The sequence below is a fragment of the Silurus aristotelis genome (genome assembly GCF_946808225.1).
Source record: "Silurus aristotelis genome assembly, chromosome: 15".
NCBI lineage: Eukaryota > Metazoa > Chordata > Actinopteri > Siluriformes > Siluridae > Silurus > Silurus aristotelis.
This window is the reverse complement of record NC_139588.1, coordinates 11,821,056-11,848,716: the sequence shown is the minus strand read 5'-3', so window position 1 is coordinate 11,848,716 and position 27,661 is coordinate 11,821,056. Positions and strand designations below refer to the sequence as shown.

Sequence of the window (27,661 nt, the reverse complement as noted above, 5' to 3'; positions counted from 1 at the left end):
ATTCCCTGCAGAGTCACTGCTCCAAAAGCCTATCTAGACCACACACTTTGGGGGTTTTCCTAGGTTATTTTATGAATTGAGATTAAAGATTTAAATTTCCTTTAGGTTCAAACTCAGACATACCATTAGTATGTCTGACAACACCATTAGTAATGAGCCAGATAACTCTTTGACTGGTAACCCAATTGTTAATGTATTTTTAATGCGACTTCACAGGCATTGTGGAGGTAATGGCCTTAGTATTAGCTTTATAGTCATTACACTGAACATTTTTTATATAAATCTTACCAAATTGATTAACAGAATCCTTCCGTGAGCACCCTGAATTATATTAGCAAGCTTCACTGTAATGTTTTTGCATTCCTTTTGTTTTTTAATACCTGATTTTATGATCAGTCTGAGGCTGGTGGTGTATACGTTATAGTCACTAGTCTGTTAAATACAACCTTTATATCTAAAAAATAATAATAATAATTACCATGCAAGAGAATTGTAACAAATGTTTCAATTAATTCACATTTTATCAATCAAACTAAAATAAAGCATGGAACTGATAACTGAATTCCCTTTTGGATATAAAGGTTTTTCAAAATTCTACTTCCTTTAATTTCTATATGAAGGACAAAGGCTATTTTAAGTTTTGTCCACAACCCTTTTCTGCTGATGTTTCTGCTTGTCCTAAAAGTGATTATTCAGCCTCCTGGTCCCACTGCAGTCAGGTGTGTATGCTGTTCCTGGATCTAGGCCATAGCTGAATGTATCAGCTGTCCTTGCCCTGGCCAGGAAGGATTAAGAAAGTTTCGAGGCTGATCTTGCTCTCTTTATTTATATTCTTTGTTGGGGTGATAAGTAGATGTAATCAGAGCTTTCACATCTCTCTTAAATTAAATGATTTATGCTTTGACAAAGCTCACAGTTGTGCTCTGTGCACAGTGGTGGTGGCGGTGCTTGAAAAACTCTCATCTGGGACACATCTGAAGTCTTTCTATTTTTAATTATTGTGCATCTCTTGAAGTTTGGCCCTTGCTATTTTTAACCTGTTTGTTTAATTAATGGTTAGGTTCTTATCCAGTGTCATTTCTCATTTTCATGACCGGTCTTCAGTGTCATGTTTGTTTGTTCTCCAGAGACACACACTGGAAGCCAGCCTCTTATACTGTCAGTGCTGCATGCACTTGTTAAGCTCAAGTTTCTAGGCCAGCCAGCCAAGCAATACAACGACTCAACACACAAATCCACACTGTGATAGATCAGACAGTGAGGAGAGGGAATGAACAGTCCATATATTCTCTTGAAGGATTACTCTGCTGTATTGCTGTTTGCCAAGATCTCTAAACATGGTGTGTTCATTGTGGATGTTTGCTGTAGTCAGCTTATTTTTCCCAGAAATTCTGGCATGTGTTTAATCATATGAAATGTTTGCTTTTAAGCCTCCCATGATTAGCTTGTTATTTACTTGAACTATGTTCGAGTGCACCCCGCCTTTGAAATGCAGGGTTAAATGGTTAATGTTTCAAATTAATTGAAAAAAAAAATGCAATTATTCTTGATTTAAAGCAATTGGCACAGGCTTTTGGCTAGGCTATCTTGTCTTTTGAATTGTTTCTTTCTCTTGCTTTGTCCGAATATCCATCACCGTGTGAGGAATTTGCTAAATATTTTGATCCTTGCTTGAATTTTTTGACCTAATGCTAGTCATTACACAATTGCTAGAAAGGATTTCACTGAATGAAAAAAAAAAAAAAAAGATGATCTCCTGCATTCAGTTCCACTGCTCGGTGTGGATTGGGCAGGTGCAGGAGGGTATCTGGGGGGGTTCTCTGCCGTTGGCTTGAATCCCAGCATGTCTCCCATCTCCCCTAATATTCTCACCAGCTGGTTGGCACTGTTCCCAAGAGACTTAGTTGAACTGGGGTGTGTGCTGTCTGCAGATTTTTTCAGCACCATGCCAGGACTCCCAGTATGCTCAACAAGCATGACACTAATTAAGAGCCAGCTTGATTGCATGGAGGAGAGGAGTGGGTGCTTGAACACCCTTTTCTGTGCTTTTGGATAGGGGATGTTCTTCATGTTTCCCCAGCCCACTACAGTGTGATTTATTCTTTCTAAAAAAGTTTAACACTGATTTTGTATTTGTTTTAAGGCCGCGATACAGTGTCTTATTATTGTGGTATTGAAATTTTTTTTTTTATTGTTTGCATTTTGAGCGACGTGGTGATTGTTGAGAAATAAAATTAAGATAAATTTGCTTTAATGGAATTCAAGCTTCATCACATTGGAAATTTGTTGGGAAACATTTGGAATATGTTAGGTTATCAATAATATCAACTTATAATGGCCTAAATAATAAAGGTATCTGTTTAGGAGAGCTAGACCTGCAAATAGTGTTAATCACTGTTGTGTTTCTGCAGCAGTGCTGATGCATTAGATTGACCTTATGACTAAAAGTTTGTAGACATTTATTTATTGATTTATTTATTTAGCTTTTTTCAAGTTCAAATGTAGTGAAACGTCTTACAAATTGTAAAATGTAAAGTCTCAATACAAATATAATTAACTGAGATACTTACAATTAATTCAATTACAAATATATACAATTATGTACAAGTTACATAAATATAATTAATTGACTTTTTCATAGTGTAAATGTATAACTAAGCATTTTATTTGTTCAAAACCTGCTTGTTAATATCTTGTTTGATGTTTACAAACAAAATAAATAAATGAACACTGCTGTTTATGTTGAAATGTTTATAGATAATAAATATCAAGATCAAAGTTTTATCCATACCAATATGTAGGTTTTCTATACCACTTTTTCTAGGAACAAGAGGAAAATAAAGGTGCTACTAGCTGGCCGGAGTACTACATCGACCAGCTCAATTCAATGGCAGCTGTAAGTACATTTATATTTGACATTTGTCAGCGACTTAGTCATCTCATTTTTATACAACTGAGCAGTTAACAGTTGAGGGCCCTTTCTATCACTTTTCCAGCAGTGATAGTTTGGTGGTGCTGGGATTTGAAATCATGACCTTCCGATCCACAATGCAACACAACTATATCACAGCATAATCTTTATATATCTAATATTCACCTGTTTTATGAAGTTCTTTGAATGATTGCTTTTATGCAATTTTATACAGTTATATTATTATTTTTATTTTTACCTGAATCCATTCATTCTCAGTGTTTAGATCATTAAATCTGAAACAGTTGTTGGACCTTACCCTGGCGTGATCTGTTTGCCTCTTCAAGTGAAATTTGGTGTGGCCTACACCATGTAGGAAGTGATTTATTCCTACGGTTAAACAAATCATGTTACTTCTCATTTGAAGCTTCCTACTTCATATTCGAGGTCTGCAGATAGAACAGGTTCCATTTTGATACATAATTTAAAGAAATAAAAACAATAAATGCTAAATACTTCAACTGTAAGCCTTTACCTATGTAAATGATCAGTATTGATCAGTATTAAGAGAAAAAAAATCAGGAATAAATTAACATTCAGTTACTAAAACAATCTTTGTTTTTTCCCCCCAAAAAAACTTTTTTAGTGCAGTAGAAAAGGGAAAAATTATGACACTCTCCCCCAAACTTTATTATACTTCTTTATTGCTTTATCTTTCTGCCTTACTTGTATTTAAATTTGTCTGGCCTTTTTTTTTTTTGGCTAATAATAAACCTACTTAAAAATTGTCTGTTTGATCAGATTAGAATTTGGAATCTAAGGCGACTGGGGAGAAAAAAGCAGTGAGTCAAAAACAACAACAAAAAAGTTGAAACAGATAAAAATCTTGTTTAATGCCAATCATAATGCAGTGGACCCTATACCCAGAGGCTTTGTTTTGAGTTCTTATATCACCATGATGTGTGACTTGGCAACTGAGCCAGGCTTTTGAAAAAGACCTGAGATAGTAAAGTGATATTGAAGTGAAACCTAAACCGGGGGAAGTCTCTAACAGGCCAAGCTGCCATTATAGACCTGGACAGAACCTGCTGCACTTGCACAAAAACCACAAGCCTCAGTAGATGTGTTCACAGAGCAATTTTCTTACGCTGCCAAAATGGATAGTCTTTCCATCTTTTCAACGTTTGCCTTCATGATTAGCCTTCTGTAGTTTTTTTTTACACTGCTTGGAATATAGCTAGTAATGTGTATTGTTGTAGATGCTTCAAATTTATATGCCATTTAACTTTTTTGCTTTAGGACCTTGCAAAAGGGGATTTGTAGACAAATTGTGAAGCTTGTGTATTGGAATCTTATTTTGGCAAACATTAAGGCCTAAAGCAAATTTGATTTTACTCAACAGAGGAAGACTCTTCTGGCTTTGGAGAAAGAAGAGGAAGAGGAACGAAACAAAACCATAGAAAGTCTCAAAACTGCACTTCGGACACAGCCTATGAGGTCTGCATATATATATATGACTGATGTACACATACTAAACAGATCATTTCACATAGGGTACATTTAAATATTGCATGTTTAACTTGCTTTAGAACACTTATTGAGGTTTAGTGATGATAAACCAAGCTTATAATAACTTAGAGAATACAATGTCTTTGCAACCTCTGTTGGCCTCAGCTTTGACTGGCATTTGATAGTAAAAGTTGTGAGGATTACATACATTTAGCTGAACTCCAAGTAAACTTTTGACCTTTAGTGTTGGTCATCACCATTTATTTCTGCTCAACATGGATTCCCTAGATTCTATCCATAAGAAATTTTATAAAGACATTTTATTTGAATATTGTGTTGCAGGTTTGTCACTCGTTTTATAGACCTGGATGGTCTTACCTGCATCCTGAACTTCCTGAAGAGTATGGACTATGAGACCACGGAGTCCCAAATTCACACGTCACTTATTGGCTGCATCAAAGCTCTGATGAACAACACGCAGGGCCGAACTCATGTTCTTTCTCACCCCGAGAGCATTAACATCATAGCCCAGAGCCTGGCCACTGAGAATGTCAAGACCAAGGTAGCTGTACTTGAGATCATGGGAGCTGTATGTCTTGTGCCCGGAGGTCATAAGAAAGTTTTGGAGGCAATGCTGCACTACCAGAAGTTTGCTTGTGAACGAACACGGTTTCAGGTGGGCCAATTTTGTAGCTTTTGTGTATCATTCTATTTCTACTGGCTGCAGGATGTTTATGCTGTATTTCCTTACACACTATTTAACCAATTATACTTTATGTAGATGCTTCTTAATGATCTGGACCGAAGCACAGGCCGGTACAGGGATGAGGTTAGCTTGAAAACGGCCATCATGTCCTTTATTAATGCTGTTCTGAGCCAGGGAGCTGGAGAGGTAGGACATTTACCTTATACTCCTATAGTAACATATCTGTGAGTTATTTTTTTTTCAATGCTTAGATAAATAAAACAAGATTGTAATTGTAAGCCGTCTGATTTAATGTCTCTGATAAAATACTTGTACTGATTTTGAACATATCTGCCATTTGTAGCACTACTGTCAGACATATATAATGTGAAATATATTGTGTTTGTCATAAAAATGTCTTTGTTCTGTCATTGTCAAGAATTTGTCTATAATACACCTTCGATACAACTTTGCTTATATTTATTTTTTTTAAACCCATAGACAAGTCTTGAGTTTAGGGTGCATTTGAGATACGAGTTCCTAATGTTGGGGATTCAGCCCATCATCGATAAACTCAGGTCGCATGAAAACTCCACATTAGACCGGTAAGGTTCATGTGTAAATTATAATTTTGGAACACTTCTTATTGCAGTGCATCTGGTTTGTCATTACAGCCCTGTGAATTGCATTTTAATTCCGTAGGCATTTGGATTACTTTGAAATGCTGAGAAATGATGATGAATTGACTTTATCCAGACGCTTCGAGAGTGTAAGTGTTCGTGTGTTTTCGAATAATGGCCTGCTAATGTGTACTGAGTATTACTGATTTTTTTTTTTCTTCTTATAGGTACATGTAGACACTAAAAGTGCAAGCCAGGTGTTTGACCACATACGCAAGAAGATGACTCACACAGATGCATATCCACACTTTATGTCCATACTGCACCACTGCCTGCTCATGCCATGTGAGCCATTTTCTTTCTTTCTTTCTTTCTTTCTTTCTTTCTTTCTTTCTTTCTTTCTTTCTTTCTTTCTTTCTTTCTTTCTTTCTTTCTTTCTTTCTTTCTTTCTTTCTTTCTTTCCCTCCTTTTTAATTTAAAAACAATATAACAGTTTTAATTAATGGCATTACAATGATACAATGATTGTTCCAGATAAAAGGAGCGGGAACACGGTGCAGTACTGGTTGCTTCTTGATCGCATTGTTCAACAGATGGTCCTACAGAATGACAAAGGTCATGACCCTGATGTCACGCCTTTAGAAAACTTTAATGTCAAAAATGTGGTTAGAATGTGAGTGGTTTTCTTCTTTTAAGCTTTTTGCTGTTTTAAATACATGTGCATGTATGCTATTCATGTGCTCTATTTATCTTTTTTTTTTTTTTTTAGGCTTGTCAATGAGAATGAGGTCAAACAGTGGAAAGAGCAGGCTGAAAAGATGCGGAAAGGTTTGTAACCTGGGGTTTATGAACAGTTTCAACTTTGTTTTTAAAGACATTCTGTCAGAGGTGTTAGAATATATGACAATAAGTTGATTTTTTTTTTTTACATAACTCTTGACAGACCATCACGAGCTCCAGCAGAAGTTAGAGAAGAAGGAGCGAGAGTGTGATGCCAAATCCCAAGAGAAAGATGAAATGATGCAGACACTCAACAAGATGAAGGAGAAGCTTGAGAAAGAGACGGGAGAACATCGACTGGTTAAGCAGCAAGTGGCAGAGCTTAGTGCCCGTCTGCATGATCTCAGCACGGTATGCCTATCTCATTCTGTTTGAGATTTCAGTCTAATCAATTATATTATTTGCATCCACATTGCAATATTAAGTATTTTTCTATGCCATGAACTTGACGTGGCTTTATCTTATTTCTAAAGAGGCAAGTAGCTACTGTACCTGGTGGTCCCCCTGTCATCCCTGGACCCCCCGGTGGACCTCTCTCTCCTCCACTTTTACCTCCTCCCCCAGGAGGAATGATGCCACCTCCTCCACCACCTCCTCCTTCTGGTGCCATGATGCCCCCACCACCACCGCCTCCACCTGGCGGCCCTCCACCTCTTCCTGGACGCCCTTCTCTGGGTGGCCCACCGCCTCCTCCAGGAGCTCCTGTTGGCCCAGCTCTCAAAAAGAAGAATATTCCCCAGCCATCAAATCCACTAAAATCCTTCAACTGGTCCAAGCTGTCTGAGGTGAGACTACTTGAGAGTTTCAAAAACATTTAGCAACTAGGAAATCCTTTAACAGTAAAACAATTAATAAAAAAAATAAAAAGTCCTTTACCACATATACATTGTATTCTGTATATATACATTATGTATGCATTATGTATCGAATCCAGCTATTCATATATTAGTATTGATATTAAGTTTGTACAGTAACATTCTGGTTAATCATTAGAGCAATGGAGTATTTTTACTGAACTGTAATCCTCACAGAACAAGAAAAAAGAGGCTAAATAATATTATGATGCTAATTTAGCAAAGAACCTTTTCATTGTTGTCTTTTCTGCAGAATAAGTTGGAGAACACAGTGTGGACTGAAGTTGATGACAGCAGGGTTTTCAAAATCTTAGACCTGGAAGACATTGAGAAGACCTTCTCAGCATACCAGAGACAACAGGTCACTAAGAAGAGGACTGTCTGTCCTTCCCTTTTTTATATTCAGGGCAAAATGAGAAAACATGTGCAGTTACTCGTGTATGAATCTGTAATTATAATGATTGAGTTGTTTGTTCTGAACTAGCCAACAGAAAATTAGTAGTAGATGACTATGATATCATCAGGCAAAACAGAATTCCTCTTAGTAGCTTGATTTCTGCTGTGCATATTTGCTTTTAAAAAATGTGGACATGCCTATCAAGCCAAAGGCATCCTTTTGTTTTTGTTTTTTTGTTTTTATGTCAAGTGGATCAGCAGTATGCTTAATTAATTAATTAATTAATTTTCTAATGAACATCATCATGCTACACTATACAAAGATTTGATCAACTTTCTATTCATTACTAATGCAAATCCTTACACTGGATGCTGTGTCTAAAACTATGCCCTATTCTCTATAAAGTGCACATTGAAGTCTAAAAACATATCAAACACAAACAATGTAACCTAGTAGCTCAGTTATACCCATAATGCATTGTTATTTGGTTTGGTTTGCATAAGGTCTTCATTATCATTATTACAAAGAATAGATAAATTATTTTGTAATGTTATTTGTATAGTAATATTCCTGGTGTTTATTCTGCACCTATTACAATTTTAAAAGATTTTTATGCTTGGCTCCTGAACTTTCTAACATGGAGAATAGTTACTATGGTATTATTTCAAGCACAGCAATAGTAGCAATAGCATGTCTAAAAAGTTAAGTTACATTTCATTATCCATTACATTGGCTTTTTCAGTAATGCACTGTAATTGCGTATGATTCATAGTGTCATTGTAGAGATAAGTGAATGAAGCATGAAGCTGACTGAACCCCATCATGCACTTGTGCTTTTGTGCAACTTTCAATCATGATCATTCTCATCTCTGCCATTAGTCTGATTTTATTTGGCTGAATTCACAAATCACCGCTCTTTCTAACGTGTGCTGCATTCTACTTTGCTTCTTGCTTGCGTTTTAGGACTTCTTTATGGTCAATAACAGCAAACAGGTAGGTGTTAATCCAACAAAATTAATTTCTTCAGTTTGAATGTTAATTGCTCAGTGCTTGATATCCTGCTAATTGCATACACTAATGTGTACATTAAAATAAATTTCTCAGCATCTGAAGTTGATTTATGGTGTTGTGCTGCAAAGTGTCAAGTACTATGGAAAACATCTAATATAGCAATCATTGTTACTGTAGAAAGAGGCAGAGGATGACACTCTGAGCTCAAAGAAGGTCAAAGAGCTCTCGGTCATAGACGGTCGACGGGCACAAAACTGCAATATCCTGCTCTCACGGTGAGTGATGATTTTAGTCTTGGCTGTGACTTTAACTTACGATTCAATGTCTCCGGAAGCTTCTGGCTTCCAGACATGAGGTCATATCCCGTATGTAAAACTTACTCACTCTTTATTTAATTGTGTCTCTTTCATGGGTCCATGGAAACACCTTGCCCTGTGCTCTGGTATTTCCTGGTTAAGAAAGCCCCATTTGCCAGTTGCTTTGCTGATATATATATATATATATATATATATATATATATATATATATATATATATATATATATATATATATATATATATCACTTAAATTCTGTCAAGCAGTTTTAACCCTTCAGCATCTTCAAATTCTGTATTTATTTTTTTTTTTTCACCTTGTTCACATAGAGACATCCTTTTTTTTTTTTTTGTCTTGCTAGTTTCTGCCAAAAGTGATAGTTGAGCTTTTGATGAGAAATACAGACTTTCATTTCTTTTGGAGCTACATTAATTTAATGCATTATTGTGGCTGTTGTGATCACAAGCACTCTCTTGTGTGGTTTCATTATCAGAAAAGAAGTTTCATATGTATTAGCTGTCAGCATTATCCATTTTTTTTCTTCTGGAATTGTAAGTAGGCCTTATTCAACTATATATAGTGCCTTAATGAGGCTGTTTCGTGTTCAGCCCATTTATTTGTTTACTTTTTGTTAAATTTTAGAATAAAACCAATTATTCATAGTTTGCCTTTACCCTTTGATGCATTTATGTAGGTGTGACTGGATCATGACAATGAACTGGACTCGCAGGTTTGTTTTATTCCAAACTCTTTTACAGAGTTGGCACAGAGTGAGTTACACTTCAGTGCAACTTAGGCTTCTAAACAAGTTAACTTTCTCAGAACAAGAATACAGGTCTGGGATTTCTTTCCCCCTTTATGCTCAATTATGAATATGATGGAATTATTTTGGATCGGCACTGTAACTGGTTTAACACATTATGATCAGTCGTTATTTTCCAAGCAAAGACTTCTGGTTGTCACTTAGAAGTGGGCTTGTGGTGTGAGAAAGTAAAGCCATGAAAGTGTAACAGTTGGCTGCACTCAGAATTATGAAAGCTCACTAATTGAATGCGGTTTGGCCTCATCTGGAAGCAGGAGGTTTACTCTCATGAGTGTTTTTAAGTATGTCTGACTCAAATCAGATGAAGCAAACCAGAATGGCACTTAGCATTTCTAGTCTGCCTTTTCTTTTCTTTCTTTTTTAACGAGAACAGGATTCCACATCAAGAAGCGGTTTTCCACAAATGGGATGGATTGATTAGATTAGAAGAAAGTAGAATTAGATACGATTACGGTAGATGTGCACATGTGTTTGTGCTATTATAGCGCACATTGCCAAAGGAAAGGGAAAGAGGAACAAGAACCTGTAGCAGACTTGACTGTTTATACTGCTTAATGAAAACGTCACCATGCCAATGATAAGTTGTGATTTTCTTAAAGGTTAAATAACAGCACTTTCGTTAAAAATCCTATTTACTGATAAGCCAAGATGGAACATTTGCCTCTCTATGATTTAGTTGTTACTGTATAAATAGCAAATAAGGATGAGTTCTTTAATAAGCCTGTGATTTGCCTTCCTGTCAGAGCTGCAGTTATAGCAAATTAATCAATACCTTCTGACCAGTTACATTTGTAAACCCAACAGCGCTCTAGTAAAAAAACATGGTCTGGAGGTGTTCCACATCCTGTTGGTGGTTCCCCATCTTTCCCTTTCTCCGTCCCTGGCAAAGGAACTGAGAGTGCTCTCCAGTTCAGATCTCAGGCCTGTCAAACACCTGTTGTGTTTGGCACATTCACACTTGAAGCAAACCCAATAACAGCAGCACTCCTCATGCTGACTATGAGCAGTGTGTAGTCTAGCAGGACTGGCTGTGCTCGTATACTTTCCGCTATAATGTTGTGAAAGAATTTAGCTGTTTCGTCATATCATCTTGCTTTAATAAGAATCATGTAATCTTCTGTGGAAGTTTAAATAAAGACCAAGACAAGTGTATACTAGTCCAATTGCTCCATGGGTTAAATTGAGCATTTGTTGTGGTTAATTGGAATAATTAGGTCAGTATGCAATCCAGATGCCAAACCATAATTATGAATATAGAGTCATTAAATTTGACATGAACTCACCTGAGGGATATAAAATACCTTTTTAATTTTCTTTTTTTCTTTTTTTTTTTTTGCTACAAACATGAACTGAAAATTGTTCATGGAATTGATGTAGTGGTTGGAACAAATACGCCAAAATGGCTAACCACGAAAAAGAACATGCATCATTGCTTTATGCCAATAGGGCATGTGTTGGTTTTGGACTACAAACAACAGAATCTGAGTAGTCTAGTCTGAAACATGTACACTTACTTGGCTTGCATTATGAGTTCAGTATCAGTGATTAATTTATATCTGGCTGGTTTCTGTTTCTTGTCATTTTCTGTAGCTTGAAACTCTCAAATGAGGAAATGAAGAGGGCCATCATGACTATGGATGAACAGGAAGATCTGCCTAAGGACATGCTGGAGCAGGTATGCACTATGATAAATTCAAATTGCAAAAACTTTTAAGGAAATGTTCTGGTTCTTGACTGGGACTGTTTTTTTTTTGTTTGTTTTTTTTAAAACAGAGACCTCTTACAGAAACTCATCAGTAAATGTAAATTGGTTACAGATTTGTTACAGTTTTCGATCATCCCATCACAACTCACAGTACACATCATTAGAAGTGTGCATGATGGTAGTGATGATGTATACTAATTTTGGAGGCTTTCTGTACTGCAGATGTTGAAGTTTATCCCAGAGAAGAGTGATGTAGATCTGCTGGAGGAGCACAAACATGAACTAGATCGGATGGCCAAGGCAGATCGTTTTCTCTATGAGATGAGCAGGTGGGAAAGTTACTACAGTTAACTTCTGCCCATGGTCCAGTGATTTGGTCATTAGCAATGGGCTGTAAAGACTGAGGCAATGTTGGCTCTTACCACATAACCTATATGTTAATGATTATGTATAAAAAGTGATTGCTGGCACAAAGAACACATTAGCAATGACACACTTGCTCGGTTTTTACTGCCTTTTGACTTTTTCCATGTTGATTGCATATTGTATTAATGTCCCACTGGTTTGTAAAAAAAAATCTTCCTAGGTAAAGCCTCAGTTAGGTCATCCAAGTTTAAACATGTTTGTGATTGGATTGTTAAAACATGCACTAATCAACTCCTGCTTATCACTACATCATGTCCTCTTCCGAAAGCCAAAATACCCTTGGAAGACAGCACATCGATAAGAGACTTTGAACCAAAATGAACTGCAAATCTGAACAAAACAACAACTTTAAATTACAAATCATATTTAAAAAAACAACAAAAAAAAACAGACAGTATAGGAATAAGTATGCCTAGGGGAGTAATAAATAACAGGAGCTAATAATAAGTCGATAATTAACTCATAGTTAAAAGGTAAAAGTATTTTAATCAGTATACTGTATAGTAAATAGTCTATAATCTATACTTAGAATTAATAAATATTTAATTGGTTGACATAACCAATAATTGTCATCATATCAGTAGCAAAAATGACTGTTTGAAAATAAGTATTAATACTTGTGTAATAATAATAATTTGTAAATAATAAGTCTTTCATTTCTAATTACTATGATTGAAATTACATACTACAGCAGTGAAAGGTGTTATCTTTTGAAAAATGGGACAGTTCTCTCTTTATTACCATGAACCTATATTCTGAATCTTAACAGATTTAACATAGCAAATGTTTTGATGTGGCCCTGAACTGGTGTCATGCTTCACAGTTTACATTCCTGCATTATAGATTTCCGCGTCTCACCATGCTCCTGCATATAAATTTAGTTGCTACAAAAGAAAAGATTTCTCAAACATGACAGCCCCCTGTGACTTTATAGCATCTTTTATTAATCAAAGAGTCTCAGACTGTCCCTCACACATGTAGCTTCCATCTGTGAATTCTCAGACATGTAGCAGTAAAGTAAAGGGAAGCCTGTGTGACTGAATCTGGTATCAGAATAATGTTTAGTGTTTGTTTGTTGTAGCTAAATAAACTGAAGGAAGTTAAGACAAATCTTAAACAGGTGCTTTGGAAAATGCTTTTGTGGTTTAATGAGGTGAAAGTGTAGTTTATTTGCTTTCGGGCTTCACATGAATGTGTGCCTCTGAGAAATAAAGTTGCAACCTCCAGCTAGGAAAACGCCATTCCCCTAACACAATCCTGTTGTGTAGTGTTTAATACTAGTTGCCAGGGTGACATCCCTGCAACATACACAAAAGTGCCAAATCCAACACAGGGATGCTATGTTTACCCCTTAGGGTCACGATCTCGTTAATTTTCCTGTAATAATCAGTCATGTCCTTTGCCTTTTAATCTTTGTTCAAAGCATGAGATTGAGTGGAGTAAAAAGAGATTTTTCATGTCTCTCTGCTTCTCTGTGCTGTTTTAAGTTCTTATTATTTCTAAGCACAGAACTAAATTTTATAATTATCGTGAAGGTCTTTAAGCTAAGATTGGAATACTGTGAGATCAAATATCAGGATAGGAAGCCTACAATTGTGATTATATTATGACAAAATATGATTATATTAGATTATGAGAAGACAGATAATTGCATTAGCAAATTAGAATGTATTAATAGATCAATCACTATAAAGCAATAAAGCCATGTTTCTTTTTCCACTACATGTTTTCATCTATTCCATAGTAAATCATGTTTTTTCAGTGAATGTATTCAGGTCATTTACCAACTGATGAAATTATATTAAAAAGTATTGAATGACTTGAAAATGAAAATAATTATCTGTATCTGTTCCTTTCTTTCTAATTTTTACCATTTTATTTTCTACAGAATAAACCATTACCAGCAAAGGTTACAGTCTCTGTACTTCAAGAAAAAGTTTGCAGAGAGAATTGCAGAAATAAAGCCCAAAGTTGAAGGTGTGTGTTTTTTTTTTATTCTCATATTTGGACATGTTTTATTCTTCACTCTATGGTAGGTATTGCTCATTACTACACATCCTACACATCCCTGATGTGTGTGTGCCATTAGCTAAAACGTTATATATAGATTAAAATTACTGGGCTGTCATATCACACATCACACATCATTTTATATATATATATATATATATATATATATATATATATATATATATATATATATATATATATATATATATATATATATATATACAGTGAGGAAAATAAGTATTTGAACACCCTGCTATTTTGCAAGTTCTCCCACTTAGAAATCATGGCAGGGTCTGAAATTGTCATCGTAGGTGCATGTCCACTGTGAGATACATAATCTAAAAAAAAAAAAAATCCAGAAATCACAATATATGATTTTTTAACTATTTATTTGTATGATACAGCTGCAAATAAGTATTTGAACACCTGAGAAAGTCAATGTTAATATTTGGTACAGTAGCCTTTGTTTGCAGTTACAGAGGTCCAACGTTTCCTGTAGTTTTTCACCAGGTTTGCACACACTGCAGGAGGGATTTTGGCCCACTCCTCCACACAGATCTTCTCTAGTTCAGTCAGGTTTCTGGCCTGTCGCTGAGAAACACGGAGTTTGAGCTCCCTCCAAAGATTCTCTACTGGGTTTAGGTCTGGAGACTGGCTAGGCCACGCCAGAACCTTGATATGCTTCTTACAGAGCCACTCCTTGGTTATCCTGGCTGTGTGCTTCGGGTCATTGTCATGTTGGAAGACCCAGCCTCGACCCATCTTCAATGCTCTAACTGAGGGAAGGAGGTTATTCCCCAAAATCTCGCAATACATGGCCCCGGTCATCCTCTCCTTAATACAGTGCAGTCGCCCTGTCCCATGTACAGAAAAACACCCCCAAAGCATGATGCTACCACCCCCATGCTTCACAGTAGGGATGGTGTTCTTGGGATGGTACTCATCATTCTTCTTCCTCCAAACATGTTTAGTGGAATTATGACCCAAAAGTTCTATTTTGGTCTCATCTGACCACATGACTTTTTCCCATGACTCTTCTGGATCATCCAAATGGTCATTGGCAAACTTAAGACGTGCCTGGACATGTGCTGGTTTAAGCAGGGGAACCTTCCGTGCCATGCATGATTTCAAACCATGACGTCTTAGTGTATTACCAACAGTAACCTTGGAAACGGTGGTCCCAGCTCTTTTCAGGTCATTGACCAGCTCCTCCCGTGTAGTTCTGGGCTGATTTCTCACCTTCCTTAGGATCATTGAGACCCCACGAGGTGAGATCTTGCATGGAGCCCCAGTCCGAAGGAGATTGACAGTCATGTTTAGCTTCTTCCATTTTCTAATGATTGCTCCAACAGTGGACCTTTTTTCACCAAGCTGCTTGGCAATTTCCCCGTAGCCCTTTCCAGCCTTGTGGAGGTACAATTTTGTCTCTAGTGTCTTTGGACAGCTCTTTGGTCTTGGCCATGTTAGTAGTTGGATTCTTACTGATTGTATGGGGTGGACAGGTGTCTTTATGCAGCTAACGACCTCAAACAGGTGCATCTAATTTAGGATAATAAATGTATTGGACGTGGACATTTTAAAGGCAGACTAACAGGTCTTTAAGGGTCAGAATTCTAGCTGACAGACAGGTGTTCAAATACTTATTTGCAGCTGTATCATACAAATAAATAGTTTAAAAATCATATATTGTGATTTCTAGATTTTTTTTTTAGATTATGTTTCTCACAGTGGACATGCACCTACGATGACAATTTCAGACCCCTCCATGATTTCTAAGTGAGAGAACTTGCAAAATAGCAGGGTGTTCAAATACTTATTTTCCTCACTGTATATATATATATATATATATATATATATATATATATATATATATATATATATATATATATATATATATATAAAAAGAAGGATTTCACTTTTAGACTTGCAAAAATCATTGTAGATCACAAAGTGTAGTAGTATAAAAAAGTACTTTTATAAATAGAAATTTTATAATTGCAATTATAAATTTTATTACTATAGTAATCACTCCACATTAACATGTGTATAATTGTTGATTGAGTTAGTGAAAAAGAAAAAAACAAATAAAAATTTAGTGACAGTGCCTTGTAATTGCCAGCAGTAATGTAAGTTTAAGACTTTGTTAAGAAGTCTGGTTTTTTAACATTATTTGCCTTTATTGGCTTGAAAAGCTTATTAGCCAAATAGTACTGAAATGCTAATTGATAAACAGACCTAACACATCTTTGACAGATGTTTCACAATAACATATGCAACTCTTAACAGACTAAATGTATGACATCATTCTGTATGTTTTCTAGGCTGCTTCACACCACAACAATGTTTATTCTTTTTCTATAACACCACACCAATTTGTCTTATTCCTTGCCTAGCCTATTTCCGTTAAACTAAATAAAATTAAAATAATTAAGTTGTACCTGAATTAAAACTAAAAATTACTAATGAGTCATTTTTCTTCCCTTCCAGCTTTAATTCAAGCCTCCAAAGAGGTGCTGCAGAGCCGAAACCTTAAGCAGCTCCTCGAAGTTGTTCTGGCATTTGGAAACTACATGAACAAGGGGCAGAGAGGAAATGCTTACGGTTTTAAAGTGTCCTCGCTCAACAAGATCGCCGATACCAAGTCTAGCATTGACAAGTAAGACACTTTATACCAAAAATTGCTATTTTCTCAAATGGCTGTAATGTGTTAATTATCCACATATTCAAGATGACCTTATGCTGGTCTTTAAATGTCATTATCTCTATGTGCTATAGGAACATCACTCTTTTACACTACCTGATCACCATCCTAGAAAAGAAGTACCCAAAAGTTGTGCAGTTCCAAGAGGACCTCCAGAATGTTCCAGAAGCCGCTAAAGTCAAGTAGGTCTAAAGACAGAAGGGTTAGTGTGCTTGAGCTGTGGTTTATAACTTCTGTCGTTTTACACACACACAAAAAAAATGGATTTCGGAAATGGTTTTCAATGGACTCATTGGCCTGCCTTTAGCCAGGCTCAAATCTACTTAGTTCTCACATATGCAGAGTAAGAAAATTTACGTCGTGAGGAAATGAGGCCCTGGCCTCAGCTCACAAACTCGCTGAAATGTGGAACTGCTCTCAAGAGAAGTTTAGCAGTGTTGAAGTAATGTAAAGTCACAGCCACCAGGGCGGCCTGAGAACAAAAAAAGCTTCATGGTCCAGAACACTACTGGTTGAACACGGATTAAGACCAAATCCTAGATATTGGACATTTGATCCGTGCGAGTTAGGACTTGAATTGTGTCCAGAAAAGTTAAAAACCTCCATTCATGCAGCTGGCTTAGCTCTTGGACACTATACTTGAGAGTGATCATGCTCTCCATGTAGATCAAATCAAACCAAGTGTGCAAGAGCTCTAACCCGGAAAGCCGGGGTGACTAATGTGATAACGCATACTTCTCGAGTGAAGTGGTCACAAGACCGCCCATGCTTGATCTCATTTCAGACACTGGAGAGAGAAACTGTGCAGATCATTCATTGCCTCTCAGTATCAGTTTACCCCAGGCAGGATAGCCATTGTTCAAGAGATGATGACACACTTCACACAGACCTGCACTAAGTGACTCTCAGTGCCTCATTCAGTGTCTTCCTGAAGCATGCATATTAAACATGCTGATTAACAGATGTGTGTATGCAGCATGTGTTTGTAGTTTGGGACTTGTCTGGGACTTGTTTGGGACTCCACTTTGCATTGCACTAAAGTTCATTTTTCTTTAAGTGCAATAGTGAGTGAGGTCATTGGTCTTATGGTCAGTAAAGCCAGCAATATGTAGAGCTGTCAGTATCTGAAATGGACAGATACATAATGAACAACAGAGCTAAAGGGATGTGAGTTTTTAAATTGAATCTTAATGTTACATTTCATAATAATTCTTATGAAAAAAGATGCTCATACAACAAGTTGGTTTAGTTCATTGTGGGTAAACAAAAAAAGTTCAGTAAAAAATGTTTTTGTTTATTTTATATTTGAAAAATTGCAAATATGCTCATATGAGCTGTAATCATATATTGTATAATATAGACCTAAAAATCAAAGGCTGATTCTAATGACATGTATCTCTCTCTTTTACATTTATAGTATGACAGAACTGGAGAAGGAGATCAACAACCTGCGCAGCGGTTTAAAGAATGTGGAAAGTGTAAGCACTGATCAGCTGTACTACGTGTTTTGTTATCTACCAAAAACCTTCAGCTCACATCTGTTTCTGAGATACCAGATTCTATTTACTTGGCAATAAACATGTTTAAGAGCATATCTTTGATCTGTTTATCATGTACAGGAGCTGGAATTCCAGAAAAAGCGTCCACAGGAGGTTGGAGATAAGTTTGTGCCTGTGGTCAGCCAGTTTGTTACGCTCGCCAGTTTCAGCTTTTCGGATGTAGAAGACTCCCTTAATGAAGCCAAGGAACTGGTGAGTGTTTGTGTGTGTATGGTGTTGAGTGAGAGACGATGCACAGCTCTGTGTGCTTCCTTCAGAGGCCAGCTGTAGAAACAGGCTGCACTTCTGCCTGCTGAGTGCAGGAGCTGACCTCTGACTTCTTGCTGTGAGCACTTCCTATGGAATGACCCTGGTACACTTCTCAGCCCCTGCAGGCTTTACAGGGTACAGAAACAGGATGGGACACACACCTTGCTTTCAGTGCTACATCTGTGTTGAAGGAAGTAATAATATGCAGTTAGTAATCCGCAGACACAGCAGGCTCAAAGGACAGTCTCTTATGTGGATAAGCACAGAGTGCAGATTCATCTCCAGATGAATTTGTTTGTCGGTGTGTAATTCTGTATCAGTAGTTTCTTTATTTTGCTATTTGCGTAAACACATTTTCCAGCCAGTAGTTTCGGATTTAGCACCATTAAGTATCACTGAATGTCATAAAATATTCTACATACTATAACGATAATACTAATAAATTGTTTGTCAAAGAACAACGGTCTAGAAACATCTATATAATGTTCCAGTCAGTAAAAATGGCACGTTAAATACTTTAAAAATACGCAGAACTCCACCACCCCTGTTTCCTTGCATGTCTAGACTTGTGGGATTTTAGTATTAGAATGTGCCATCATATTTAATTTGATTTATTCAACAGTCCATCTTGACAAAATTTGACAAAAATATTGAAAACTATCACAGTTTTATCAGGTTTACCTTTTACCTGGATTACTATTGGGTGAGTACAAGTAAGAGAATATAGATTTGTCACAAGGAGGCCTGGGTGGGTTTTCAGATTGATGATTTGCAATCTCTTACAGCAGTATCCATCTTGCAAAAATGAAATAAATAAATAAATAAATAAATAAATAACTTAAATGACCATGGCAATTATCATTTTGCACTAACAGATGATACTAACAGACAGTCTTCTTCTGCTTCTTTCGGCTGCTCCCATTAGGGGTCGCCACAGCGGATCATCCGTCTCTATACCACCCTGTCTTCTAAATCTGCCTCTTTCACACCAACTACCTGCATGTCTTCCCTCACCACATCCAAAAACCTCTTCCTTGGTCTTCCTCTTTTCCTCCCTCCTGGTGGCTCCATCCTCAGCATTCTTCTACCAATATAACTCATGTCCCTTCTCTGCACATGTCTAAACCATCTCAATCTCGCCTCCCTCACCTTGTCACCAAAACATCCAGACAGTGATCTTATTATATAAACGTTGTATTAATTTGAATCAGTGTTGGAGTTAGAGTTAGTGATTTACATTGAACCTAAAATAAATAAAAATAAACTTCATTTTTGCAATTGAGCAACAGAATACACAATATATGTTTATTATGCTATGTATATCGTGTTAGTTGGTCAGTAGCAGGGATCTTGAGGTTATCGCTGCCAGCAAGTCATTCTTAAACGATTTGTTAATATTTTTATGGTTACAAATTGTATAGTATCCTCTATTTAAATTCAAAGATGGATCGCAGCTGTGCTTTGCTACATCCGGTAATATTTGTGTACAAAAAAATGGAAGATTAATAGTATACATGTATTGAGTTCTGAATTTCCTGCTTGATATCCATTAGATGCTTAAATTATTTTATGTATGCTACCCCTATGAGCAATCTAGTCATGTTAGAACTGCTAAAAGTAAAGGGGTTATATTTGCCCATGTAAACACAAATTGTCTTAAAATTTTTGATGCTTAATTGAGAGAGATCACATTAATGCTCAATTAAGAATACCATTCAAAACTGTCCTAAATGTCTGGGTGGACTGTGTAATAAAACCATTCACTAATCTGTTCCTGTAGGTACTGTACCTTAGCCTGGGCCTCCAAAAAGTGATTTTAAGATAGAAGAGAGTGCGTGAGGGAGAGAATGAAATAAAACCATGTGATATTCTCTGGCTCAGACTTGGGCGGCTTTAGAGAAGGTTAGGCCCATATGGCTGCGATAAAGGCACATCAAAGGCATTGTGGGGCAGCTTAGCCTCCTCCCTTGTGGAGAGGCAGCATGAGGCTACACTGGTGCCATGAAGGTGTCCCCGTCTCCTATTGCACATACTTTCTCTTAGGCTTTTTAGCGGCTGGTAAATGTGTGTGTGTATATATATATATATATATATATATATATATATATATATATATACACACATACATACCACATGTACATTAGACCCCTGCTGATTGTTCCTATATTTTGTCAAATTTTGTTTGCTTTTTTCTTCAATTTCACTTGTTTAAGGCACTAAATAAACAGTGAAAATAAATTAAGACTGGTGGTGAGGACTTGATGAAATAATTGTTGAGTGGTCTTGGTATTAAACTCATTTTGTTATCCTCATCTGATTTTCATACTCTACAGTTCGATAAAGCGGTGAAGCGCTTCGGAGAAGAAGCTGGGAAGATGCAACCGGACGAGTTCTTCGGCATCTTCGACCAGTTCCTGCAAGCCTTCGCGGAGGCTCGGCAGGAGAACGAGAACATGCGCCGACGCAAAGAAGAGGAGGAGCGCCGGGCACGCATGGAGGCGCAGGTGAGGAAATGAGCCTGCTCTAATTCAGTCTGAGGTTTCAAGAACATGAAACCTGGATTAGTAAAATCATGAGGCTTTTGAGAACGTAGAATTAAAATCAGTTACGTTGGGTTACCTTACACACAAACACACATGTTGTGTGTGTGTGTGTGTGTGTGTGTGTGTGTGTGTGTGTGTGTGTGTGTAGTTAGACACTTGCATACCTCACATCTTAAGTGTAAAAGCAACGTCTTCTTAGGAAAAGCCAGTGACTGTACAGAAAACCTGTAATTATTGCGTACTTTCAAAGCAAGTCATTACTTTATGCAACTAAATGAGCTGCACTTCTTTTCACTTAGTGCTTGTTAAACCTGTTTTAAAATCTTTTTTTATTCATACTGTCCTCTTGTCTACATCTCGTCTACATCTCATAGTTAAAGGAGCAACGGGAAAAGGAAAGAAAAGCCCGGAAGGCGAAAGAGAACGGAGAGGACAACGGGGGCGAGTTTGATGACCTGGTGTCAGCGCTGCGCTCCGGTGAGGTGTTCGATAAGGACCTATCCAAGATGAAGCGGAATCGCAAACGCATCAACAGCCAAACCACAGAAACAGGCAGAGAGCGTCCCATCACTAAACTCAACTTCTGAGATATTCCACAATGCTTTACCTTCTCATCTAAGGCGCATTCCTTCATCTGTGCTATTCCTTTACTAGACAATACTGCCGCATGGTGGACGATTGTTGGAGTGCACTCATTTACAACACTTCTTTAAAAAGCATATGGAAAGAGGAATTATTTGACCTAAAGATTTTGCCCCCAAATTTTGCCCCCTGTTTACTGAGGACTAAAAGAGGGGTACTAGGACATGGAACATTCTAATACGTTCTTAAATTTTAATAAGTCTGCCAGGATGTACTTTGAGAAAAAGTTTTGCCTTGATGCTGGTTCAACAGGATAACAAATTTTCAAGAGAAGGAAACCAATACTAGTCAAATCTGGATTTGACCCAGAAAGAAAACAAAGCATAGGTACAAGCATATTCAATTTTTCACTCCAACTTTCACATTACACACAAGCAGACCAACCGCACATCTATATCTTAAAAAAATAAAGTACAAATGCAAGAGTTGCTCATTCTTAAAATTCAGGCATGGCATGCAGGATAGAATTTGACTATATTTGTCTGGACCTGTTATCTGGAGATTAAGCCTAGTACCCACACAAAAAAAGACCTCCGATGGTGAACACACAGGCAACATAATCTGTTCTAAGATAAAACTTAATCTCAGTGCAGAATACAGACCTGAAAAGTTTGACACTATACAGATAAATGGCAATGTTTTTTTTTCCATTTTATTATTAAGGACCATTTTTATATAGTAAGCTTTTATTGAATATTAATAACAGTAAATTGGGTTATGGGTTGTTTATTACACAATTCTAGAAAATTGCATTGGATATCAGACACAGGCTGGCTGAAGATAATTTTTAGATAGAGAGTTGGCCCAGGCCCACGTCGTATCAAACACTGTGGATGCTACTTTGTGCAGATTCTATGCATTTACGTTGTTGGATCTTTCATCAGACTTTTAGCAGACGGTCAGAATGTGACATCTGTAGACTTATTTAAAAAAAAAAAAAAAGCATACCAGTAAGTAAAGCAATGCAAAAGACTCTCCCTCAGCTCTTCCTTCATCACTGGTTTATCCCAGTATTTTTATCCACAGTGTATGTTGTGACTATGTGATATGCCTACATTGAACATTTGTAATTTAAAAAAGCCTTCCATTGTAAGATGGAGCTAAAACAAGAATAAATCAAAAAAGAAAGAAAAAAAACAAACCTTTCTGTTGTATTATTTCCCAAATGCTCAACACAATTGCATCACTTCTCAGTGATGTAAGTATGACATGAATTTTTGACATAAATAACATGAGGTAAACTTACCAACTTAGTGGTCAGCAAATGCACCTTTTAAAAAACAAAAAGATAAAAGAATTTTAAAAAATGATGAAATGAATTTAACATACATCAACAAATAATCTACTAACTAAACACAAAATAGCGTACTATTATCGGAAAGTAATCAACACTTGGGTGGTGTAATGCGCGTGCTGATAAAGCTTTATTTCTCTTTCAGCTAATAACACTTACGTTAAAGCAGACAAAAATCACCAGGTTCTTGTTTTATCTTACAATTCAGTAAAAACAAACAAAAATAAGTACAATTTCCTCTGGCATGAAGGATATATATATATATAATGTATGTATGTATGTATGTATATATATATATATATATATATATATATATATATATATATATATATATATATATATATATATATATATATATATATATATGTATGTGTGTGTGTGTGTGTGTGTGTGTGTGTGTGTGTGTGTATGCCTTGTTCTGTCCACCTTGTGCACTTGATTTAATTGTTACAAAATATAATATCAGAAAGTATTTAAATTATTGTCCTTGTTCTAGCTTGTTAGTTCTCTTCTTCAGCATTTATACAGACTCATCGGAGGAGGAAGCCATTTTTCAGGGTATCCTCATTCTCCAAAGTGAAACTGGTGATACCACTGTAGTAAGCATGACCGGCTACTTCCACCACCACTGCACTGAACTCCCCACACTTGGTCTCCTTCAAAACACAGATCACTCAGTTTAGTAAGGGAATTTACTGCATATATTATCCATACAATGGTTAGACATATAGAAAATACTTTAATTTATTTAAAGCTAAGGATGAGATGATTTTTGTGCTGCTCTACTACAGCCTTGTAATGATTATTGTTTTCCCACTTCAGGATGAGGTGATTTGATGAAATTATCAGATTTTTGCTTTTTAGGTGTCATTCTCATTAACATGATATCTCAAGAATGGTTTGGGAAGCATCCATTAATTTTATTGCCATTAAGTTGTACATGCTAAAAATGTAGTTGAATTATACACATTTGTCTTTGTATACCTGTATTGCCTTCCCAGTAAAAATAGTTCCTGTTGTTCCACTCTTGAAGCTTCGGGTCTTGTGTAGCCCTATCAGACCTTTGTGGTACTGCAGGGCAATGCGAGCAGTCACACCAGAGCCAGTAGGGCTCCTGTCCACCTAAACACCAACCAAAACACAGTTTTTTTTTTTCCTGGAAGCCTAAAATACACAGGTGACCATATAACCTGAACAGAGATCCTTTACAGAAATGCTACAACAGATTATTGTAAAGGGTGTATTTTCTTTTAGAAGATATATTAGATAGAATAGATATATTAAATTAATATTAAATGTACATTCAAGAATGGATGAGCCGAAGTCTCACCTGGGCATCAGCAAACACACACACATTGGCTGTAGGCTCATCAGAGAAATCCTCTTTACCATCTGTAAGGATGGTGCCATAAAGAAAAGCCAGATCTTCACTAACAGGATGATAGAGCTTCACCTGTCATAGAAATGGAAGCCAAAATTCCATTTTCTCTCACTATAACCTGTGTTTTGTGTGCTTTATGATGTTTCTGCTATACCTGAGCTTTGACTGCATTAGTTACAGCAGTGGCTGCATCCACCAAGTCTCTGGTTTGAGACTTATTGACATCCAGTCCAAATATTTCTGCATTCACAAAAGCATAGAGAGCTCCACCATAGCTTATGTCCACTGTGATTTCACCATATCCTGGGACAGTGATTTTCACATCTATAAAAGATGATTGATGATTTAAATTTCGTCTCTTAGTCGTGCTTGATAAATACAGAAAGCGAAAACGCATCCTGCCTTACAGAAGGAGTTACCTGTGACGAAAGCAAAAGCCGGGACGCTGTGGAACTTCACTGCTCCTGTTTTGCCGTTGCTATACTCCACAAAAGCCTTCACCAGGCCACAAGGACAGTGGATGTTGATTTGGGTCTCGGGAGAAGTCGGAGTCTTTACCAAACCATAGTCTATAGCAAAACGGCCCAGAGCAATGACAGCATGGCCACACATTGTGCTGTAACCCTCATTGTGCATAAACAGCACCCCCAAATCCGCTTCTGGTAACTCGCTTTCAACTAATAAGGCTCCGTACATGTCATAGTGGCCACGGGGCTCAAACATTAGCAGTTTGCGAAGATGATCGAGGTGGTCACGTACATACCGGCGTTTGGCAAGCACAGTGTCACCTAGCACAGTGGGATACCCGCTTATGATGATGCGCAAAGGTTCTCCTCCGGTGTGCATGTCAACCACAGACAGAACAGAGCCATCATGAGGTGGCAGTTTTGGAAAATCCATTTAATCCTGTAAAAAGATGAGCATGAAAAATTAACAATTGTGAATTCAAGTGCTCTTTGCTGATGTTTTACACTTAAATGTCATCATTACCATTACCTGATGATGTAAATGTACACAACAAATTTTACTCATTTTTTTTTTTTTGTAGAAAACAAAAAAATTATAAAAATGTATTTGTGACAATACAATGATCTGGCCATTTTCCATAAGAACCTAATGCCCACAAAACAGTTACATTATCAACCATATTACCTACAGTCAGAGGTGGAAAGTAACAAAGTAAATGCAATTTCATTTGTTTAATAAGACATTAAACATTAAAGTATTTTCACATAAACTGAGTTTATGTGAGCAAGAGTCTTGTGACAAAAGTGATAGGGCAAGTACCATGTAATTTAGTAACGAACTTTATTACGAAAAAGACAGTACTGAATCATGAAAATGTGCTCAATTATATAAATATGAATACATTCATAAATATTGCGGAAAATAACAGACATTAGGGGTTAGGGGTCGCCACAGCGGATCATCAACCTTCCATACTACTCTGTCCTCTACATCTGCCTCTTTCAAACCAACTACCTGCATGTCTTCCCTCACCTCCTTTCTCAGCATTCTCCTACCAATATACCCCATGTCCCTCCTCTGCACACGTGGTCCAAAGTATCTCAATCGTGCCTCTCCCTTTGTCCTCAAAACGTCCAACATTCGTAGTCCCTCTAATAAACTTGTTTCTAATCCTGTCCATCGACGTCACTCCCAATGAAAATCTCAGCATCTTCAGCTCTGCTACCTCCAGCTCCACCTCCTGTCTTTTACTCAATGCCACTGTCTCTAAACCATACAACATCGCAAGATATCCTTCTATCACAAATCACTCCTGTCACTCTTCTCCACCCACTCCACCCTACCTGCACTCTTTTCTTCACTTCCTCTAACACACTCTATTACTTTGCACTGTAGACTCCAGGTACCTGAACTCCTCCACCTTCTCCACCTCTTCTCCCTGCAACCGCACCACTCCACTGCCCTCCACCTTATTCACACACATGTACTCTGTCTTTCTTCTACTGACTTTCAATTCCCTTCTCTCCAGCACGTACCTCCACCTCTCCAGGTTCTCCTCAACCTGCTCCCACAAATAACAATATCCTTCGTTAAAATCATAGTCCATGGAGACTCCTGTCTGACCTTGTCCGTCAATCTGTCCATCACCACTGCAAACAGGAAAGGGCTCAGAGCCGATCCTTGGTGCAATCCCACCTCCACCTTGAACCAGTCTGTCGTTCTTACTGCACACTTCACTGCTGTCACACTGTCCTCATACCTGTCCTGCACCACCCTCACTTACTTCTCTGGCACACCAGACTTCCTCAAACAATACCACAACTCCTCTCTCGGCACCCTGTCATAAGCTTTCTCTAAATCCACAAACACACAATGCAACTCCTTCTGACCTTCTCTATACTTCTCCATCAGCATTCTCAAATGAAATAATGCATATGTGGTGCTCTTCCGCTGCATGAAACCATACTGTTGCTCACAGACGGTCACCTCTTCTCTCAGCCTGGCTTCCACTACTCTTTCCCATAACTTCATGGTGTGACTGATCAACTTTATTCCCCTGTAGCTACTGCAATAGTTTCAGCAATTGAATATCAATGCCAATTAATTAGCAAAATTAATGATGTAGCTTTTAGGATGTGAACACACGCCTACACTATAGACTGTAAAGAAAGATCCAAGAAGACATAATTTACCAAGGCTGATGTGGATTGAAGGATCTTATAACAGCTAAAGAGCCATATGTGGTTCTTCCCCAAAATGTTACAACAAAGTTGGAAGCACACTATTATATACATCCTCAGCTGCAGTAGAATTAAAAATCTCCCTTCACTTGAACTAAGAGACCCGAACTACTACCAGCATGTCTCCTGTACACAAAGTCAGATCCATTAAGATATGCTTTATATGGGTTGAAGTGAAAGATCTCGAGTCGCCCGCTATAGAGCTCTGACCTCAACTCTACTGAACACCTTTGGGATAAATTGGAACGCTGACTGCACCCCAGGTCTCCTCACCTCACCTACATCAGTACCTGCCTTTATTACCAAACCTTGTTGCTGAATCAAATGGAAAATCTTCCCAAAAGAGTAAAGGGTATTATAATAGTAAGCAGGGACTAAATGTGGAATGGGATAATTAAAAAAAAGCACAAATGAACATTGTCAGTTGTTCACAAATATGTCTGAATATGTGTGCAGTCCTGATAATAATCCAACTCTCATAAAGTATCAGGAAGGAACAGGGTTAAGCAGAAAGCTGTATGGAAGTACAATCAAGTGC

The 27,661-nt window shown here is 37.2% G+C and overlaps 2 protein-coding genes and 1 long non-coding RNA gene across 10 annotated transcripts in view; 1 reads left to right on the top strand and 2 right to left on the bottom strand.

Annotated features, from left to right (window-relative positions):
* The window catches only part of daam1b (dishevelled associated activator of morphogenesis 1b), a 62,309-nt gene extending 39,428 nt beyond the window's left edge, over positions 1 to 22,881 (top strand). For 4 of the 7 annotated variants that reach the window (XM_083562057.1, XM_083562058.1, XM_083562059.1 and 1 more), the window contains exons 4-26: positions 2,825 to 2,896; positions 4,314 to 4,408; positions 4,763 to 5,096; positions 5,202 to 5,312; positions 5,607 to 5,710; positions 5,808 to 5,874; positions 5,953 to 6,070; positions 6,260 to 6,398; positions 6,495 to 6,553; positions 6,669 to 6,856; positions 6,979 to 7,290; positions 7,613 to 7,720; positions 8,720 to 8,749; positions 8,945 to 9,042; positions 11,496 to 11,580; positions 11,833 to 11,939; positions 13,925 to 14,013; positions 16,534 to 16,702; positions 16,822 to 16,929; positions 18,165 to 18,225; positions 18,367 to 18,498; positions 20,889 to 21,059; positions 21,473 to 22,881. In XM_083562057.1, coding sequence (XP_083418183.1) covers positions 2,825 to 2,896; positions 4,314 to 4,408; positions 4,763 to 5,096; positions 5,202 to 5,312; positions 5,607 to 5,710; positions 5,808 to 5,874; positions 5,953 to 6,070; positions 6,260 to 6,398; positions 6,495 to 6,553; positions 6,669 to 6,856; positions 6,979 to 7,290; positions 7,613 to 7,720; positions 8,720 to 8,749; positions 8,945 to 9,042; positions 11,496 to 11,580; positions 11,833 to 11,939; positions 13,925 to 14,013; positions 16,534 to 16,702; positions 16,822 to 16,929; positions 18,165 to 18,225; positions 18,367 to 18,498; positions 20,889 to 21,059; positions 21,473 to 21,685 — 2,970 coding nt within the window. In that variant the 3' untranslated portion in view covers positions 21,686 to 22,881. The remainder of the gene's footprint in view (positions 1 to 2,824; positions 2,897 to 4,313; positions 4,409 to 4,762; positions 5,097 to 5,201; positions 5,313 to 5,606; positions 5,711 to 5,807; positions 5,875 to 5,952; positions 6,071 to 6,259; positions 6,399 to 6,494; positions 6,554 to 6,668; positions 6,857 to 6,978; positions 7,291 to 7,612; positions 7,721 to 8,719; positions 8,750 to 8,944; positions 9,043 to 11,495; positions 11,581 to 11,832; positions 11,940 to 13,924; positions 14,014 to 16,533; positions 16,703 to 16,821; positions 16,930 to 18,164; positions 18,226 to 18,366; positions 18,499 to 20,888; positions 21,060 to 21,472) is intronic. The other 3 variants (XM_083562061.1, XM_083562062.1, XM_083562063.1) reach the window with 1 other exon arrangement.
* On the bottom strand, positions 22,453 to 23,079 carry LOC310737636. The gene is made up of 2 exons (XR_014536862.1): positions 22,987 to 23,079; positions 22,453 to 22,653 (listed from the first exon to the last, which is right to left on the bottom strand). It is a non-coding gene; the product is annotated as an uncharacterized lncRNA (long non-coding RNA).
* Positions 23,080 to 23,373: 294 nt separating this feature from the next.
* The window catches only part of l3hypdh (trans-L-3-hydroxyproline dehydratase), a 4,755-nt gene continuing 467 nt past the window's right edge, over positions 23,374 to 27,661 (bottom strand). The window contains exons 2-8 of one of the 2 annotated variants that reach the window (XM_083561866.1): positions 27,183 to 27,249; positions 27,076 to 27,137; positions 24,835 to 25,321; positions 24,570 to 24,739; positions 24,365 to 24,487; positions 24,019 to 24,156; positions 23,374 to 23,690 (exon numbers count right to left, since the gene is read on the bottom strand). In XM_083561866.1, coding sequence (XP_083417992.1) covers positions 23,565 to 23,690; positions 24,019 to 24,156; positions 24,365 to 24,487; positions 24,570 to 24,739; positions 24,835 to 25,315 — 1,038 coding nt within the window. In that variant the 5' untranslated portion in view covers positions 25,316 to 25,321; positions 27,076 to 27,137; positions 27,183 to 27,249 and the 3' untranslated portion in view covers positions 23,374 to 23,564. The remainder of the gene's footprint in view (positions 23,691 to 24,018; positions 24,157 to 24,364; positions 24,488 to 24,569; positions 24,740 to 24,834; positions 25,322 to 27,075; positions 27,138 to 27,182; positions 27,250 to 27,661) is intronic. The other variant, XM_083561865.1, reaches the window with a different exon arrangement.